Raw genomic sequence first — 19,981 nt, 5'->3', positions numbered from 1 at the left:
AACATGTATGCCTTCAACTTCAAAAGGCTTGGTGGAATCAGTTCAATGACTGCAGAATAGACTTAAAGGTGAAATTTTCAGGATTCCAGACATGTAGCTTGGTGCATGGGCATGCCTCAAGAAAATAAAAAAGTATGTTTATGTACAGGAAAAGTATTGACCATTTGTTGCATGTTTATGTGTGGCTTGTAATTGACTAAATGCTTTTTTTTTAGATATGTCTACAGGAATTTATTGCTTGAACCAGGGGCTAGTTTTAAATTCAGCTCAAGCAGGTTCTGCTTTAGCCACAGCTGGGGATACTGCTCTTTTTAAGTCAAGGTAAGTAAATGTTGAATGGATGACTTGTTTTTATGTTATGAAGAAACTAAAATTGCCTTCTAAGAAAAGCGAGCCATGAGCCTTTATTTCTTGTTAAATTATCCCAAGCAGGTACTGGGTTGATCCTCTTCAAGTCAAGACACCCTGATTTTTGTTACATCTTTGTTGATCACCTTTTGCTATATACATTTCTAAATAAATTGCTGAACTGTGATTGGGGGTTAAGATTAATGTGTTTATGGGTTTAAGATTAAGCAGGGTTCAAGATTAGGATGACTGGAAAAAGTGAAATTACTTATTTAAAGCTACACATCCTATGTTAATGAAGGATTTGCTCACATACGCATGAACATCACTTCTTTCTCCTTGGCTGATTTACTCATGATTTGATACCTTTTATTAGACTAATCAAAATACCACAAAACAATGCACAAGCTTTCTAATTCTCTAAAACCCTTTATCAGGCTGCATGGTAAACAAACCTGAAGGAGTGGGAGGGATCTTGGCCAATGCAACACTGAGTATGCATCTGGTGAGGAGAATATTATGCCAGAATTTGGGAGGAGGTAGCCTGTGTTCATATGAGCCCTTTATATGCTGTAGGCTTCAGATTGCAGCAAGGCCTGCTGGGAACAAGAATAACAATGCCATAACATTATATTAGGTTTAGCATACTAGCATTCTGTTTGAAAGTTCTGTCTGTAGAAACTAAAGAAATCCATAATGTCTTAATCACACATGCAACACTGAGATTGATTCTAATGTTGAGGTGCATACCTGCATGTGTTAACCAAACCTGCAACAGTACAGCTTAGTGGAATGCAGTTTTAAGTATCAAGTTGTTAAATAGGAGGCAGTTCTCTCAAGCAGATTTTTTTTGCTTCTTTAATAGTGGAAATCCAGGGTTGTGTCTAGATTCTGAAGTGGCCTTAGCAACACGCCAGCTGCTGGCTCCCAGCAGCCAACAGTCCAGCAGTGCAACATCACACTACTCAGAGTCACGTGGTGAAACCCCCTGTTCCTTCAATGATGAGGATGAGGATGAAGACGACTCTTCTTCACCAGAATAGAGGCACACCAGCCATTTGAAATGCTCCTCTTGTGCACTACTCTTGTGTGCTTAACTCTATTTACATAGTTTTCTTCCACGTTTTGCCTCTTTACCCTGTGCAATTTTGTTGAAATTTTGGAAGTGTCAGAGACAGGAAGCTGCTTATAACAAGGCACAGGACATTGTACTACTACAGGACAAGAAGAGAGGATGACTCAGTGCTCATACCTAGGCACATTGGAGAGAATGTGGAGCCCTTCAAACAAGCAAATGACCTCTCTGGTGTGACAGCATTCTCTTTCATTGGTACCCAAATCTCGTCCACAGAGGCAGAATGGATTTCTTCTCCCTGCAATATGTTAATTCCTTACTTAAACAGCACTACAGTGACAGACCGCCTGCACTTCCTGTCAGGGCATTCATTTACCTAGGCCACTTCTCATGCATGGGTTGTTCCTCTTCTGTATGTGTGGAGGGTCAGCTCCTGTGTTTTATGTATTTGTGTTTGTAGTCCTCACTGCCAGAAAGACGTTGGAAGTGGTCCTGGTAGCTTGGTTGCATAGGGGTCTCCTGGATCCATGGTGGACTCCTCTGTAATCTGCCAGGCAACTTGAGGACCCTCATTAAAGTTTGTGACAGGTAAGAGTAGGATGTCCTTTCCCAATAAGCTTTGAAAGGCACATGGTTAGTGTGCAACTCCACATCTCCCCTTCTGGGCCCATATACTGAATAATTGAATTGGCCCGCATTACTTTCCCCTTCACTATTAGGGGGGAAAACACCTTTCAGAAAGGTCAGAGTGGACGGTGCACAATTTTTCTTTTTATATCATCATCAGTTGCCTGCTGCTTTCCCCCTACCTAAGATGCTAATTAACTCCTCTGCCCAGTTGTCAATTTTTTTTTACTGCAGAAGAACACAAATATTTAAAACCACCGTGCCTCATAAGACTATGTGATAGGGAAGCTATTGATGTTTTATTCTGATTGGCTAGCTGTGTGAAGAAGTGGTATACGTTCACAAAGAGACATGTGTTTTCAGCTTGAAATCCTGTTTTAAGTATTCTAGATTTAGTATTTCATCAGGTTATCATTTTCCCCTTCTACTGTCCATTAAGCAGTGAGATAATACTCACAGCACACTCTCTGCAGCTGCTGTTTTAATTTAGAAATGAAGAAACTGTATTGAAGGAATTTTAATTTTTTTAAAAGATGGCAGTACAAAATACTAAGATTTTAACTGATATGTGACGTTCCCTCACTTTTTTTAAAAAGGATAAAGGAAGGTTAAATTATAGCGAAGCTTTCCCCCATAGAATCTTAAATTACAGTCCTATGAAATCCAAGCAATTTTAGTTGACAAGTATGTTCTGAAATAATAATAAACTTGCTTTCTAAATGTCTACTAGACCAATGGAATATTATTAATTATTTAAGTAAAATACAGCTCTCTTTAGAGAACTAGAAAATGATTATTATTATTTTGAAGAAACTATTTTGATCTCAGGTTTTAAAATGATCTATGAAGCCATAGTAATATTCGCTGCAAATCATATAGTGCTGATAGGGAAATAAGAAACTGGTATCTTCAAGTGTAACAATGGATGTGAATATATGAATACAGTAATCTAAAGAGGCTTTTTACTTTGATTTTGTGTGTCTGTTAAATGAAGCAGCTTCAGCCGAAAGTACTATGATCTAATTTTGGGGAAATTAAAAAGAATGTTTTAGTTTGAGAAGGTAGATAGTAGGTTTTTTCGCCCCAGACTGATTTTTTTGTGTATGAGTATTAACATCCAAAGGAAAAGCTCCATTTTTAGTCTTTAGGGGTACATTGCCAGCTGAGAGGTAGCAGAAGCGTGTTCCAATTTTTAAAATTGCTTACTGTTTGTGATTTGGCAAACCATTAGGCAGTCTTTCACATATATCGAATGCAGGATTTCACTTTGTTCCAGGCATAGTGCTCTGAATAGAACTCAAATTGAGCAAGCCTTCCTGTGTCAGAATTGCTGACCAAATGAGGGAGGTGCTCAGTCGCTGAACGAAAACATGGAAATGTGGTAGAATGAAAACAAAGTCATTTTCACCATCACTCTAACTTTCTCATGGTAGGAGATGCCTGTCTTTTTAATGTGGGTCCATCCATTCACTGTAAACACAAGGGTTGGGAGATAAACTCTACTTAGTAGCTTATCTTATGGATGCATGGACTTATTACCATGTGTTAAGTGCACATAATATGACCTATAACCAGCACAATTACTTAAAAGCAGTTTTGAGTCTTAGACATTCAACATATTTAAAGGAAAAGGGTGGGAAACATTTGGCCCTCTGACTGTTGATAAGAGTTGTATTCCAACACCTGCTACAGCTGGAGGATCACAACTTCCCCATCTCTGTTTTAGGGCAATACATCTTGAATTGAATGGTTACCTGAAACTAGGATGGCAGATTATGTGGTTCAAGAGACGTTTCCCTTACAGAGACAGTTCAAATTCTGTGCCAGGGAGAGTTTCATTTCATTATTTCTCTTGTTCGTATTTGAAATGATTTACTGTTCTCCCTCTAATTTATTCTGGTTTTGTTAGAGAGAGGCACAAAGTTAGGAAGGGCACTATGGCCCTACCTCAGCCACTGGAACTCTTGGTCTGTAAGATTCAAGCAGGCATTCATCCACAACTTTCAAGCATGTCAGCATAACTATGGTAAAAGGGCTGCAAACTTGCTGTTTTGTGTGTGTTTTGATGAGATTTTTGCAAAGCTGAATTTTGTACCACAGAACCATATTCTGAGATTTGCTCCACAGATGCGCACATACTTTTATGAAATTGGAGTTACACATAACTCTGCCTACATTTGTTCATCAGAGTCCATGGGGAGCTTTTGTGTCATTAGAGCTCAACCCAGTTCTGCAAATAACAGCCCTTGCCTTGCATGAAGCGTGTTCCTCACACAGCATAACAGAACACTGTTCTCCTGCTCTTCCTCACTTAGTGTGTGTGCATAACCACCATGCTAGGTAGGGTGTTAAGGGAATGAGAGATTAATGTTTCTTGACCGAGAAGATGGGGGCAGGTGGATGGGACAGTGATATGCAAGGAGCAGACAAGCATCTTATTCCACATTAACAGCAGATGGGAAAAGATTAGGTTCTGCTATGCCTTTTATGGTTCCTTCATGCCAAGTGCTGTGTTCATAGTAGGACTAGAGTGAACCCTTGAGATTTCATCAGATTATACTGGCAATCTGAATTGGAGGAAGGGGGAAGAGAGAAAATTCACAGTAACCAAAGAGGCTGACCATATGGCATGAATATTACGGAGCACTTTGATTGTTATCCTTCAGAACCAGTTTTGGAGGGAAATTGTTGAATGGTTGGGGAAAGTTCAGACTTCTTTGAAAACAACAAATACAGGAAAATCAATTAAAACAATATAGATGTTCGCAAGTTATTCCCTGCCTTTGTTGTGGTTGTCAAATTTTGTTATGTGGGTATGTACAGAAAGTATACCGTAAGTAAATATGAAAGATCCTTAATGCTTTTAAACTGGAACCACAATGCAGTGTTTATATGCAATGTTTACATGTTTTGTGTTCATGGGAAATACGTTTCTTTGACAAAAATGTCTTAATTTAAACAGGAATTTGCATCATGCAAACCCACTGTCACTAACACAGGTGAAAATAAAATAGCCAAATCATATTTGGAGTAGTAGTATTTCAGTGAGTCTATTCTGGGTATGGTTGACTTTGATGCTACCCATATGAATTAAGCCTGGCACAGCATTAAGCTTCTTCCTACCATTTTTTATGAACTGCATAGTGTTGCACACAACAATAAATGTCTGGTGTGCACACCTAAGCAAACCTGGTTAGATTATGATCTGAAAAGTACAACCATTTTATTCCACCAGAGAACTTCTATGTCCTTCTCTCTTCCTAAAAGAATTTCTGATTACCTGAAAGCATTCTTGTCTTTACCAAAACCTTGATAGTCTGTTTTCTCCAAATGATTTAAAGGCCTATTTATTTCTCACCACATCAATATGCCAGCAGCAGAGAAACTTGTCAGATGATGGTAATGATTCATGTGGCAATGTTGTACACACAGAACAGCTGTGTCTCAAGTAGCCTTTGTGTAGTGATCCAAATATTTAAACCAACCCCAGCACATTGCGGCAACTTGTAGTCTGTAGTTTGTAAATGAACTTGCAAGAGGTGTATGTTCCAAGACTTAGCTACCAGATATTTTAAAATCTGTTTTATGCTATTTTTTAGAGAGGCTGGGTTTTTCTGCTTGTGTTTGTTTTTTTACTACCGCATAATATATATTTTGTGTGACTAAAGTGTGAAAAATGTGGTAGTCTTGTGTATGTCTTAAGAGAAAGAAGGCAGACACAAAGAAACTTACACTTCAAGACTGTTGCTACTAGCAATGTAATATGTCCGATCTAATAGAAAAATGTTACCTTGTAGTACATCACATACTTTATAAAAAAAAACCACCATTATTTTTTTATGGAAATTTTATATAAGAATCTATTTCTGCATATTTCAAGTGATCTTGTATTTTATTAAAGTGCTACAAGTAAGGATTGTGCAGAAGATTGCAAGAATTTGCATCTGATTGAAATGAAAAGCATGCATACTTTGAAGAAAAATAATATCCTGCTGTTTGTGACCTGGGAAGTAAAGCTAAACTGTAGAACAGAATAAAATAATTTAAAGACAACTGGGGTTGCTCTTGTTTTTAAGCAAACACTGCGGCAGAGGAAAGCTGTCAAAGGTTAGTGTTCATAGCATGTGTTCTCTATTTCAGAAAATACATCTTACAGAGTAAACTGCAGGGGAAACCGGGTCAAGTTGAACCGATGTTTTCAAAATAAATAGAAAGCATAACTAATTTCAACACTTAGTAGGGTCTTCTGGACTGGAGTCTAGCACAACATCGAGCTGATCTTAGTTCTTAATGATATTGTGTGTATTGCTGGCAATTCAAATACTGGAAAAAGCATTTTCTAGGTTCCTAATGATGTTTACTGTACTCGGAAAGCAAGTCTTACAGAGATTGCATGTGACTACACCAATAGGTACTTTTAGTAAATAGTATAAAACGTAATTCATTTAAGAGCCATACAGTGCTGCCTCAAGTGTACTGTGCAGAAATCTCTTGTGTGCCTAAGTTCAGGAACATTTAGAACTCAAGGATAAGTACAACACACTGCATGGAACAGTTTGCATCATATGCTAAAATGTATTCAACTGGCAGCATTTCTTAACCTTTGCCTCTACTGTATATTCATCTCTCCTTTTTACTTTCTCAATACTTGATTAGGAAGGTATAGTTCTCTAATTTTAAAGTGACTCCTTTGTTGGGAGTGCTAAGAAATCTGATAACAGGAGCTTACCTTCTCATTTTGCCTAAGGAGAAACTTTTCAGCAGTGTTTCCATGTGCTATTGTAGCAAATTGCCTCATCAGGAAAGTGATATGCAAAGCAGTAAAACCCAGCCAACTTTTGTGTTTTGGAGGCAAGTGCCTATCTTCTGTATCACATGCAAGAAAACAGAGTAGTTCTTGGAGAAAGGCTAGAGCAGGGTTAGCCAAGATGGTACTTTCGAGAAGTTGTTGAACTTCTGCTCCCATCAGCCTTTACCAGCTTGGCTCAGTGATCAGAGGCAATAGGAGCTGGAGTCCAACATGTTGGTTATCCCTGGGGTAGAGTATCTGTTCCTTGTGTGGCTCATATATGAGACTACTTCAGGATTGTACCAGTCTCTGATCCCATTGTCGTGCTGGTGGTAAGCTGTGGCTCAATAACACTTTTTGAAAAACACATTACCCCTAAAGCTGCTTATGAGTGGTAACTGTTACTATGGAGTGAATTGGGGCAAGTATTTTCTGCAAAGGCACCCAGTTCTGAAAATTGGCCTTGTCACTAATTCTGACATCTGGATTTCAAGTGGTTCAGGATAGGGTGCTACCGGTATTTATTCTCATTTACCCAATTGGAGGGCAATCAGTAGCTCTGGCGGGATTGTTTTTTTTCAAGGTTGACCCTCACCCACCATGTCCTGATCCTAGCTGCAAATAACTATACACTCTTGCTGTAAAGAACATTTTCATGTTACACTGACATTTTTAATTCTATTGCAATTATGAAAAATTAAATTGTTCTATAGGGTTCTTTGACCAGGATTGTCCACAGTGGGAAGAGTCTGGCCTGCTAGAGTAGCCACAAGTTGACTTTATGTAGCTGAACACCTGAAGGAATACCGGTAGTTGTTGACCTTGGCTGAATGGCAGGTAAGACGTACCAGAAGCTGTCTGTTGATGGGATGGAGGCTTTCTGTTGATGGAATGAAACTTGAAACTCTGGCCCTTGGAAGACTAATGTGAAACCCTGTTTATGTATAGTATTTGTCCAGATACACTCTGTGCGGTTTGTGGCCTTCAAAGTAGTAGAGATAAATGCATTGCAGCATGTTCATCTTTGAGCACACTTCTGGTTAGAAGGAGCTTAATTTTGCAACTTGACTGGTGATTGGTTTTGTCATTCACAGTAAATCAGCGGAAAAGTACAAAGTCAAAAGCAGCAAAGAAATAATTGTGTACGTTTATTGTTCATTAAACTCTGCTTCAACCCTACATGTAGGATAAAGGGTTGGATTCAAACAATGTCCTCTTTGTAAGCATTGTAAGAATCCAGTGTAGGGAGAGGACATGTTCATTTAAAAATGCAGGGGTGTTTGTTCAACGACCTACATTGTATGATATGTGTAGGTTATTCCTCAGGGCATGTTCTGTTCCAGGTATCGGACCCCGTGTTATTTTTTGGTGACATGATTTTGTGTGTCAAAGAAATCTTTTTGCCTCTTACCACTGAGTTTGTGTGTAATGTTAATTTGCCTCACCTCTTTTTACCCAGGTTTGTCTTGTTGGTTTCATGGACTGCTCCTTTCACTCTCAATATGAGACTCTCTGAAATGCTTCTTTATTCTTTTGTTCTCTTGTGTTACCTTCAAAAAGTGAGTAAACTCCTGAGAGAAGGGATAAACCACCCCAAGTTGATAGCAATCCGCATTTGCACAAACGAGGTTTGGTGCTAACTCACAATTAGTGATAGAATATTGTTGGACCTATAAAAAAAACCTGCTGCTGTTTCTATAGTAATATCTGAACAGGCATAACACACTCTGTCATCCAAAGAAAGTGAACAGTTCAATCTCAATTCAAGTTCACTCAAAAGTAGAGTCCGTGTGATAAAGTGATTAAGATGTTGGAATGGGACTGGGGAGATTCCTGTTTGAATTGCACAGCCATGCAGTTCAAAAACAAAATGTTTCCAAGTCAGAAGAAAGTCCACTCTTTGCCATTCCAAATCTTTCTGACTTTTATATGTAATGACCTGGATACGCTCCATTACTACCAAATCCTTTCTGCTAGATCAGTGGTTCCCAACAGGTGGTCCGGGGACCCCCAGGGGTCCGCGAGCTATGCCAGAGGGGTCCTCAAGATGCTATTAGAATAAAAAATATATTAAATATATTTCGTATGATAACAGATTTTTTGTTTTGGCCGCTTCCTGCATGAGCAGAGTCTAGCGCAAAACTAGAATTAGATAGAGGCAGTAGTTCTGCTATATGCCCCTTAGGTGGCGCTTTACAAACACTACTGTTTTGCAAAGAGGCAGCGCGTGCATTCTACTAACGCTCACCTCCCCAAGATGCTTTGCGCGTGTCGGCTTCATTTGTGCGCTACTGCGCAGGTACCCTGTCTTCTCCATTCCCCTCCCTCCTCCCTGGCGCGCGCTGCCTCTTTGCAAAACAGTAGTGTTTGTAAACAAAGCGTTGTTTTTCGCGGAAGCTACAGTTCGCGTAGTTAAAAATGAACCGTTGGTGAAAAAGTGGTTCATCTCATTAAGAACTGAAAATTAAAACTAACTGTATACTGATGGAGTACTCTGTTGTAACTGTAAAAAACGTATAAATATAAAATATAAAAAGACTCTTAATTTGGCTCTCACTTTTTAATTTTAGGATTAGGAATTAATGGGGGTCCTTGTCACAATAGCGGCTCAATGAGGGTTCCTCGAGAAAATTTTGTTGGGAACCCCTGTGCTAGATCATGGCAACTTTACAGATGACCAGGCTCTATATAGCAACAGTCAACTTGTGTGTATCTAAATGTATTTCTGCTCCCTGGATTGTAGCCCCTGTGAACCCACAGTGGACCTTTCTGGTCCTACAGTAGGGCTGGGGAACCTGTTGCGCTCCAGTCCTCGTCTGTTTCAGGCAGCAAGGCCAAAGATCACAGATGAAGCCAGATGAAGTTCAGCAGCATCTGGTGAGTCAAGGTTTCCCCACCCCTGCCCTGGAGAATGGCAAAGATACATTGCCGTGCAATACTATTATCTAGTTTTGGTTTAAGAGCCCTCCTTATTTGTGCATATTGCTAATTTTCTGCTATCAACCTGAAATGTGAATATTATAAAATGGCTGTCCTGTTGTTCCATTTAGGTGAAAGTGAGGCGGCAAGGACAGCTATAAACCAAGAATGAGAAGGTACAAGAAATGACTCAGAAGATTTAGCTTTATTTAATTAACCATTTGTGCTTTTGAAATATCTCCTCACTGATTTGAAAACTACACTACTTTGTGCCACAGGCAGAGGCAAGTTAGAACAGTTATCACAGCCTCTGGCATGGGCAAGATAATTACATGGATCAAGAATCAGTTACAAAAAAGGTGTGTTCTTCCTGGAACATTCTGAAATCAGTACCAGTTTAAGACTTGTTTTAAACCTCGATGCCAGGGAGCAGTGTCCCAACCTGCAGGTATAGTTTTGGCTCCTCATACTCTACAATTACTCAAGTATACCCTAATTAAGAAGTCAAAATTACTGTTTTGAGAGAGAGGGATTTATTATTGTGGTCACTGCCAAAATTGCAAGTTAAATTTTCACTACAAGAAAAATCTGTTGCTTTTATGGATGCATAAAACTCTCACTCTTTTTACTTAAAAGAAAAAAAATCACAAACAGGTACATTATGCTTTTTGGTGGGCTGAATTCCTAGTTTTTATTCTGAAGGAGGATCCATCTGATGGGAGGAAATGTTAGAATTATCTAGGGTAGGGAACTTTCAGCAAGCTAGATGAGTATAATTTCCATTCCCCTTCTCTTGAAACAATGGTCAAGGAATGATGGGAGTTAAGTCCAGCCTTTAGCCTCTGGTCTGGTTCTTTCGGCAGGGGGAGAGGCTACAGCAGAAAAAGGTTTAAAGATGTCAGCCACCAGCCAGTTGATAGCACATGAGAAACAGGCAGGAGGAATGTTTTAAACAACAACTATTTAAAAGCGCTTTCAGTTATACAAATAAAGTGAAAGAAGTAGGAAGAATGCTTAAGCTTGGATACATGGAAACGGTGGTAAGCAAATAATGGTAACTGTTGTGGTTGTGTAAGAGAATTGGATCATTCAAGACAGGCCTCCATTGTTAACATTACTGATGATACCAGATCAGGTTAGAGTAGGGATCTCAAAGAACAAGTGTGGTGGCTGAAGCTCCCAAACAGCACAGGGAAGAGCAATTAAGTAGTGGTGTGTATTTTGGGGAGAAAAGTATTTTCTTTGTGCTGACAAAAGTTGTTGACCTACTAAAGTCATATCATTGCCAGATAGATGTCTGGAGAGAGGACATTTATTTTTCTTCTGCTTCATACAGCTGCTTTAATTCTGAAGTTTACAGGAGTGATGAGTCTTTACAATATTGGTCTCGGTGATCCAAGCTGCAAAATATGGCAGTGCCCTAAGAGAAGAAGCAGAGCTTCATTTTTCTTTTTACAGCTCGCCTGGCTTCTCTCATGGATGAAAGATGCCTGAATGTAAGTATTGTAAGTATGTAAGTATGTTTGTTCTACTCATCCCTTCATTCAGTGAAGTGCTAATTAGAGGTTTACTTAAAATATGAGGGGTGGCTTGGGGGCACAGCGGCAGCTGGGTTAGACACATACACAATAATGAAGTAATCTCAGATAAAGTAAAGCCTGCATTCACATTAAAAATGAGACATGAAAAAGGGTTGCTGTGATGTCACATGCATACTAAGTAGTCCTTTGTATAGCACAGGGTGGATGGCAAAGAGAAAGAGATGCCCAAAGTAAGAGTATGGTGCAGTTTCATTGAATAATCTGACGGGGAAATCCCAGGGTGTTTACAGACCAAGTTACAATGTGTGTGTGTTTCTGTGGACGTAAATGCTGCCCTTGAAACTTCCCCAGTACCACCATGAGTGCTTTTGCCTAGCTAGGACATATACTTAAATTGTGATGGTGCTTTTTTTCTTGGATGGAACACAACATGCAGAAACCTTGATTTTTGCATGACTAAAGTCAATTCAGTGTTCTGCCCATATTTGCATATGGTCCTGCCTGCCACTGGTTTGAAACTCCTGGAAGATTGCCCATGAGGAAATGTGACCCTCAAGCTGAAAAAAATCCCCCACCCCTAAGAAAGAGTATGGACCAGAAGCAGAGGATATTTTTGCTTAGTCTGTGATAGTGCTTTGTATAATCCAAGGTGCATTCCTCTCAATAGGAGCATATGATCCTCTTCAGATGCAATGCAATGTAAGATGGTGGGGGGGGGGGATTGTGTGATATTTGTAAAAGACAAATTTATCATAGAAACAGAATTGTAGAATTGGGTGGAACCCTGAGGGTCATCTAGTCCAACCCCCTGCAATGCAGGAATCTCAACTAGATCATACATGACAGATGGTCATCCAACCTCTGCTTTAAAACATCCAAGGAAGGAGAGTCCACCACCTCTCATGGGAGTCCGTTCCAATGTTGAACAGCTCTTAATGTCAGAAAGTTATTCCTGATGTTTAGTCTGAATCTCCTTTCTTATAACTTGAAGCCATTGTTTTGAGTCCTACCCTCCAGAGCAAGAGAAAATAAGGTTGCTCCATCCTCCATGTGGCAGCCCTTGATATATTTGAAAATGGCTATCATATCTCCTCTTTGCCAGGCTAAACATACCTAACTCTTTCAAGCATTCCTCATAAGACTTGGTTTCCAGACCCTTGACCATATTGGTTACCTTCCAGCTTGTCAATATATTTATTAAATTGTGGTGCTCAGAACTGGACACAGTATTCCAGGTGTAGTCTGACCAAGTGGGACTATTACTTCCCTTCATCTGGACACTATACTTCTGTTGATGCAGCTAGAATAGTATTTGCTTTTTTGCTGTTGTACCACACTGCTGACTCATGTGAAGCTTGTGGTCAACTAAGACCCCCAGAGTCACATGCACTACTGGCAAGCCTTGTGTTCCCCATCTTATATTGTGCAGCTGGTTCTTCCTAAGTGTATAATCTTAAATTTGTCACTATTGAAATTTTCTTAGTTTGGGCCCCGTTCTCCAAACTATTAAGTTCATATTGAATCCCAATTATATATTCAGTAGCATTCAGAGTTTGGGGTCATCTGCAAATTTGATGACCCCCCCCCCCAAATGCCTTCATCCAATTTGTTCTAAAAGATGTTGAACAACAATGGGCCCAGGACAGAACCTTGCGGCACTCACTCTTCCCCACAAATGATGAGTCAGCCAGTTACAAATGCACCTAAACTATTCTGGACTAGAACCAATTCCACCGTAGCCATGAAAGGTTATGCTCACTTAACAGATGAGGACAGAGAAGAACTATATACCATGATCTGCAAAAGGTACTGTCAGCTACTTATAAAGCTTAAATGTACACAGCATAAACATGGTGAGAAATGACAAAAACCACAAACAGGTGTTAACTAATAGCCTTTGTGGAGGAGAAACCATTGTCTCATTTCAGGGCAAAACAAATGCAACTTACTGATAAGAGCTAGTGCAGCAGTTTTATATTGCAGTCTCCCTTTGAAGTTCCTTTGTTAGAGAACAGTTAGCAGCAGAGTGACCTAGAGGCAATTGAAATCTGACCAAAACGTGTAATCTCTAGAAACTGCTGGGGAACATTTCAGTGTCCTAGACATAAATAATGACTTAAGGCAGCAACATTAGCAAATAAACTTCAAAGAAGACTGGGGCTGGGCAATATCTGGTTTTCAACTGTGTGATATAGCAGCAGCTAAACACTGCTATATCACAGTATCTGAAATAAGGATGGAGCTATGTAGAGGCATTGATTGGCTTCACATTTCCCCCCGCATCATGATTGTTGCATCGTGCAACAATTTATTACAGTGGTACCTTGACATCCGAATGACTCGACTGCCGAAGGTTTCGACTTCCAAAGTCGGCAAACCCGGAAGTCTTGTCGCCGCGTGCGCTTTCTGCGCCTGTGCATGTGCAGAACGGGCACTTCAACAACTGAAGACTTTGACTTGCAAAGAGTGCCGCGGAACAGATAGTCTTCGTAAATCGAGGTACCACTGTATTTATACCCTGCCTATCTGGCTGGGTTTCCCCAGCCACTCGGGGAGGCTCCCAATAGAATATTAAAAACACGATAAAGCATCAAACATAAATAATTTCCCTAAACAATATATTGCTAGGTCAAATCTCTCTCTCTTTCTCTCTCTCTCTCTCTCTCTCTCTATATATATATATATATGGGGTGCCTCAGGGTTCCGTTCTCTCCCCCATGCTTTTTAATATCTATATGTAGCCGCTGGGAGAGATCATCAGGGGGTTTGGGCTGGGTGTTCATCAGTATGCAGATGACACCCAGGTCTACCTTTCTTTTAAATCAGAACCAGTGAAGGCGGTGAAGGTCCTGTGCGAGTGCCTGGAGGCGGTTGGAGGATGGATGGCGGCTAACGGATTGAGGTTGAATCCTGACAAGACAGAAGTACTGTTTTTGGGGGGACAGGAGGGGGCAGGTGTGGAGGACTCCCTGGTCCTGAATGAGGTAACTGTGCCCCTGAAGGACCAGGTGCGCAGCCTGGGAGTCATTTTGGACTCACAGCTGTCCATGGAGGCACAGGTTAATTCTGTGTCCAGGGCAGCTGTCTACCATGTGAAATTAATTGTAAATCAGGTGATAATGAAAGGTATAAATAATAAATTTTATTATTATTATTATTATTATTATTATTATTATTATTATTATTAATAGTCCAGCCCTAAAGAAGACCTGATCATTTGTTGTTGTTTAGTCGTTCAGTTGTGTCCGACTCTTCGTGACCCCATGGACCAGAGCACGCCAGCTTGGTGGCTTCGAGAACACTGTCCAACCATCTCGTCCTCTGTCGTCCCCTTCTCCTTGTGCCCTCCATCTTTGCCAACATCAGGGTGTTTTCCAGGGAGTCTTCTCTTATGAGTATTGGAGCCTCAGCTTCAGGATCTGTCCTTCCAGTGTGCACTCAGGGCTGATGAGTTGAGACTATAGTTTCTTCTCCATATGAGGATAACACTGAATGCACTGGTGGAGTAGGCTCTAATCCACAAAAGCTTTTATCACAAATATTGGGCTCCAATACTTTTTTTGGGGGGGTGTTGCTACATCAGACAAACCTTTCAAGCTGCAGGGTTCAGTTACACCATGAATTCATGGTGTGAAGATACACGTAGTTTCAGATTATGCTGCAGTAAATGTGCAGATACAAGCACCCAGTTACAATGTTCCCAAGGAACAGATTTTAAAAACAGTTCTTTGAATTCAGCAACTGCAGCTACAGCGTCAAAGTGTTTGCTGAGAAGCAAGGAATCTAAGAGCTTTGTAGTCATGTATTACACCTAGAAAAAAATTCATTTCACATCCTCCAGCTTAGCCATAGTTATACTAGTGTTCTTGCTACACCTCTCTTTCCCATTTATTGAAATTCTTTGCCCTGCTAAATGGCACCTTTCATCCAATCACTGACAGTAGAAAGGTTTACATGGGAGAAGATGTTAATGTTATGATGGAGCCATTAAATTATAGGGCAGGGATAATATAAACAATATGCAGTCGCCTTTCCAATGTTCAAGAGCAGAAATACAGAATGTTGTACCTAAAAGCTGAAAAATCTGTAGGCAGAGCAAAAAACAGATTACAAGTTACTGTAAGTTGTACTGACAAGTACAGGGAGCAATAGGAAAGTAATTATGGGCACAGTCTTAATGGTCTTTACCTCTTTGCAGAGTGAGGTCCATCCCCATCATCCATCCCTCGTCAGCCATTGGTGCTTCAGTAATTATCGGGAGGAAAGGAGGTAGGGAATAGAAGTTTTGCATCCACAGGATCCAGAGCTCTCCTGTTCCCTTGGCATACCCCTGGAGCTTCCATACTTATATTCCCATCCGCCAATACCACCCCATTCTGACTTGGGTGGTGCAAGGCTCCCCTGCTCTCTATTTAGTGCCTTCTAGAATTATTCTTCCTAGCAGGCAGAAGGCATACAAATGGTACAAGGGGGGAATCCCCAATATGGCTGTTCCCCAAATAGGCATGTCAAGAGAGAGCACATCCTGCTGTGTGCTCTAAAGGACTTCATTTTATAAATAACCAGCCCTTCTAAGCATATCCTCACCTTCACATCTCAAGGAGGAGAGAGCAGGTTTGTAAGGGCAATGCTGTTATCCAAGATATACCAGCCCTTTGGGGCTTTATAATTACTGTTAATAATTCAATTTGTATCTTGCCTCTCCTCCCAAAGAGTCTAGGTTGGCAGATACAACTGGAACTTTTGATGGTAGCCAAATCGAGCGTTTTAAAGATTGGGTAAGTGTTTCAATACACTTCGTATTAGACACTAAAGCTAGCAGGCCTGTGAAAAGCACAGCATGTACATTGTTCTCAGGGATAGGTAGCACTCTGTAGAATGCACTCTGGTAGTTGAACCTGGTAGTGTGTCAAGTATAAATGACAGTGGCCAGCTCCTGAGAATCATGGAATAGTTTCAGCTGATTTCTTAGATAAAAAGCATTCCTTGGCATCTGCACCTCCAGCCGCACTTCCCTGCTGGATGAATGTTTTTTCATCAATGAGTTTATCATTGCGTCTGGAAAAGTAATCCCTGCATCTCACCTGTACTAAATCTGGAAGTGCCCATACTGAAGTACAGTCATACCTCTGTTTGCGACTGCAATTCGTTCCGGGGAGCCAGTCGCTCCCAGAGCTCGCCGTAAACCGAGGGGCTCTTCTGTGTGTGCGCAAAGCGCCGATAGAGCGTTTCTGCGCATGCGTGCGCTGCAGAGATCGCTTCTGCGCATCCGCATGCCGCGAAACCCGGATGTAAACACTTCCGGGTCCGCAGCGGTCGCAAACCGATCAGTCGCAAACCAAGGTATGACTGTAGTAAAGATCTACCTTCTGGCTGGGAAGTCAAATACAGTGTTTTTAATTGTTAAATTAGTTGCACTAAATGTCAGGTCTGGCTTTTAGTTCAACTAATCTATCTCAGTTCAATTAATCCCTCACGCAAGTGGTATTTCCCATAGCTGAGTGAGAAGGGGAGGAAGGAAAGGACTGTTTAGCCACTCTTCTGTGTGTGACTTGAGCAAGTTGATACTGTGTAAAGCTGCTGCTTGTTAGTCCCTCTTATAAATAGGACAAATGGAAAAGCTATGATAAATAGGATGAGGTGGGCTTGTGGGCCTCTAAAACCTCCAGGAGCTGGAGGGGCTTCAGAGTGGATTTTGTTCTGCTTTAGCTACGATTTCATTTGTGTTTGTCAAAATACATCTGCTGTATGCACAGAAGAGGCCCACAGCTATTTCAAGCAATGGCACATTACATAACTTTTAACCTGAATTTTATTCTTCTCCTATCCACATTGCTTTCCAAGTTCAGTTGCATTATGCTGCATAAAGATGCATATATGGACCCCACCCCACCCCTTTAAACTTTGTAATTAATGAAAATTATGGTAAGCAAAGCCTGGGAATACAGTGGTACCTTGGGTTAAGAACTTTGCTTCAGGAGGAGAACAGAAATCGCGTGGCGGCAGTGGGAGGCTCCATTAGCTAAAGTGGTGCTTCAGGTTAAGAAGAGTTTCAGGTTAAGAACGGACCTCCAGAACGAATTAAGTTCTTAACCATAGGTACCACTGTAGCTAGCAAATTTACTGACTGCAGAGGTTGCCTGAGCAGCAGATTCCTTACATTTGCAATCTATATATCCAGCCACTAGTAAAGGATAGCTATTCCCTTAATAGAAATCCACAAATGTACTCACTATGTAAAACATTTCTCTCCCTGGAATAGCAAACCATTCCAATAAGGGCAAATTTAGGTCCGAATTTAAAGTTAAACTATAGTTTGTAGTAATTAGCTCAACTCCAAAAGGGGTAGTGATACAGAAAGCTGAGCAAGTCACTCTGTGTAGTTATCTTATCTGTGCTAATCATTCTGAGCAGGCAAGGATTCCAGACTAAAAATAAGGGTTGAGAATGCAGGAAGGGACTTAATTTCCTTTTTGGTCTCTTCCATGCAAACAACTTCAGGAGCTGTAGTGGAGGTAGTCTTTAAGGTGCTTCAGTAGTTTAGACACAACTGTCTAACAGCTTTGCTCTGGAGGGCATAAGTTTACAAAGGAAAGGTCATGGGAATTTCTATTGTAAAATTGCTGAACTAGGACATAATTAATTTGATTTACTGACTGCAGAGGTTGCCCTAGCAGCAGATTCCTTACATTTGCAATCTATATATCCAGCCACTATGAAACAGCAAGTTTCAGAGCGGAAGACCAATGTTTTCCCCTGCTACACCTATATAATAAAACCCCAGTATGAATGTTGACATGGTCCCTTGTGCTCATCTTGTACACGTTTAAGCTCTACACAGAATTGTCAGACTGCATCTTTTTATAGTTTCTGGCCATTTAGCACCTCCATTTCCAAATTCTCTACCATATACACACACCTACTGGAATTGGTTACGAATTTCATAATGGCCATGCTGTGAGCAGCTCCCTTCCTACGAAGGCCTGGCTTAAAAGATCTTATATCTGAGAATGAAGAGAGCACTTCTCAACCTTTGAAACAAGGTTTGGTGTTTAAAGGTTGTTAGTGTGTGATTGTGCGTACCCAGCAGCAAAACATAGAACATAAGTCATCTCAAACTATATAAATTAAACAAAGGAATGTTTAATCAATACAGTCCTTATTTTGAGCTTTAAAATTTTAAACAGACATTTCTCCTTCCAGGGATTTTTTTATTGGAAAGTGTAAGTCTACTCCCACATAGTGAGGTCTTTTCTTCCAAGCAGTTTTGCAGTACAACCAAGTTTCTAAACCATAAACATAAATGTTCATACCAATAGTTCTCAACTAAAATGTTTTAAAAGTGACATTGTATTGGTTTTATCTGTGCTTCACAAAACAGCAAGCATTTAATACGATGACAGTTTCTCAACTAAAATATCAAATCTAGACCAAACTTTACACAAACACACAATACCTGTATGATGACAAGCACAACAGACTAGTTCAGTATTTAAATAATGTTAGTATTGATTTTTGACACTTAAATCCACTTAAATCTCCCCACTTCCTCCCACCCAAAAAAGGACTTAAGGCATCCCTGCACAAAACACAACTCACCATGAGAGGTTGGGAAGTTTGACATTTTCTCCTAAAACTCTGTTGGTATTGATATGATAGTTAAACCAGTGTTAAACCAATACAATATTTACATAGCACAGCACATTTGAGACACTCACTTGGGGATATTGGGGATAAAGCCCACATTTTGGAACAGGACAAAGACCACCATGATTACAAGTTTGGAAGTTATTTACAGGTCCCTAAAAAGACAAACTATGTCTGTACACTGGTCCAACAGGGCAGGCAAAAGCAGGACATGCAGTTATTTTGTGAAGGATTTAAAACATGATTTGGAAGCACATTATTATGCTACCCTGAATGCCACGTCCCACCCTATGCTTCTCAAAGGTGGTCTCATCTCCTAGAATGGCAGGTCCCGCTGATACAAAAAAAAATTATCACACAAGGTTTACTTTGTGAAGACACTGTTGACTTCTATTCAGCTATCTGAAATTTGAAGGAAACACGTCCCAGAAACTTGTCACGATCATCTTCGTTTCTTAAATTGCTTGATCCTGTGATCTTGCATTCAACTGTTACATCATCTTTGGTACTGGTTGCGTTAAATTCTAGTTGAACAGCTACTAGTGGCTGCAAGTAGTTTGGCTAGTGAGAGAGAATGAGAGAGAAGATATTTTAAATTAAAAATAATAAAGGCAGGTTTTTAACTCTCCTGAAGGTGCCCTAATTGTCCCAAATCATCTCAGACGTGTCTCCATTATAGCTTTTTAGACCAAGCAAATGTTGGGCACACAGCAGCACTGGCAAATAGGCTTAATTTATTATTGCTTATTCAGAAGCAAGCCCTGCTGTATTCGGCACTTCCTGTTCCCAAGCATGCATAAAACATTGCAGTCTCGGCCACCAACTCTTACTTACTGGGAAATGACAGAAAACAGATTAATGGTAAAACATGTGTCGGGGATGCCAATGCCTTTCAGCCCCAGCTAACACAGCCAATGGTCACAAAGGATGATAGTGGGAGTACAACAACATCCATAGATAGGGTCATAGGGCCCTCCTATGAGCAAGAGCATCATTTACAATTTCAATGCCTCGTGGAATACTGTACTGCAATAT

The 19,981-nt window shown here is 40.4% G+C and overlaps 2 protein-coding genes across 8 annotated transcripts in view; one reads left to right on the top strand and one right to left on the bottom strand.

Annotated features, from left to right (window-relative positions):
- TFDP2 (transcription factor Dp-2) overlaps nucleotides 1-6,103 on the top strand; it is a 38,562-nt gene extending 32,459 nt beyond the window's left edge. For all 7 annotated transcript variants that reach the window (XM_035133158.3, XM_035133152.3, XM_088669768.1 and 4 more), the window contains 2 exons: nucleotides 216-321; nucleotides 1,214-6,103. In XM_035133158.3, coding sequence (XP_034989049.1) covers nucleotides 216-321; nucleotides 1,214-1,391 — 284 coding nt within the window. In that variant the 3' untranslated portion in view covers nucleotides 1,392-6,103. The remainder of the gene's footprint in view (nucleotides 1-215; nucleotides 322-1,213) is intronic.
- Nucleotides 6,104-18,422: 12,319 nt separating this feature from the next.
- ATP1B3 (ATPase Na+/K+ transporting subunit beta 3) overlaps nucleotides 18,423-19,981 on the bottom strand; it is a 35,986-nt gene continuing 34,427 nt past the window's right edge. The window contains exon 7 of the mRNA XM_035132995.3: nucleotides 18,423-19,507. Coding sequence (XP_034988886.1) covers nucleotides 19,337-19,507 — 171 coding nt within the window. The 3' untranslated portion in view covers nucleotides 18,423-19,336. The remainder of the gene's footprint in view (nucleotides 19,508-19,981) is intronic.

The sequence above is a fragment of the Zootoca vivipara genome, chromosome 5 (assembly GCF_965207765.1).
Source record: "Zootoca vivipara chromosome 5, rZooViv2.hap1.1, whole genome shotgun sequence".
Taxonomy (NCBI): Eukaryota; Metazoa; Chordata; class Lepidosauria; order Squamata; family Lacertidae; genus Zootoca; species Zootoca vivipara.
The sequence above is the reverse complement of the archived record's forward strand: the minus strand, read 5'-3'. Positions and strand labels throughout refer to the sequence as shown.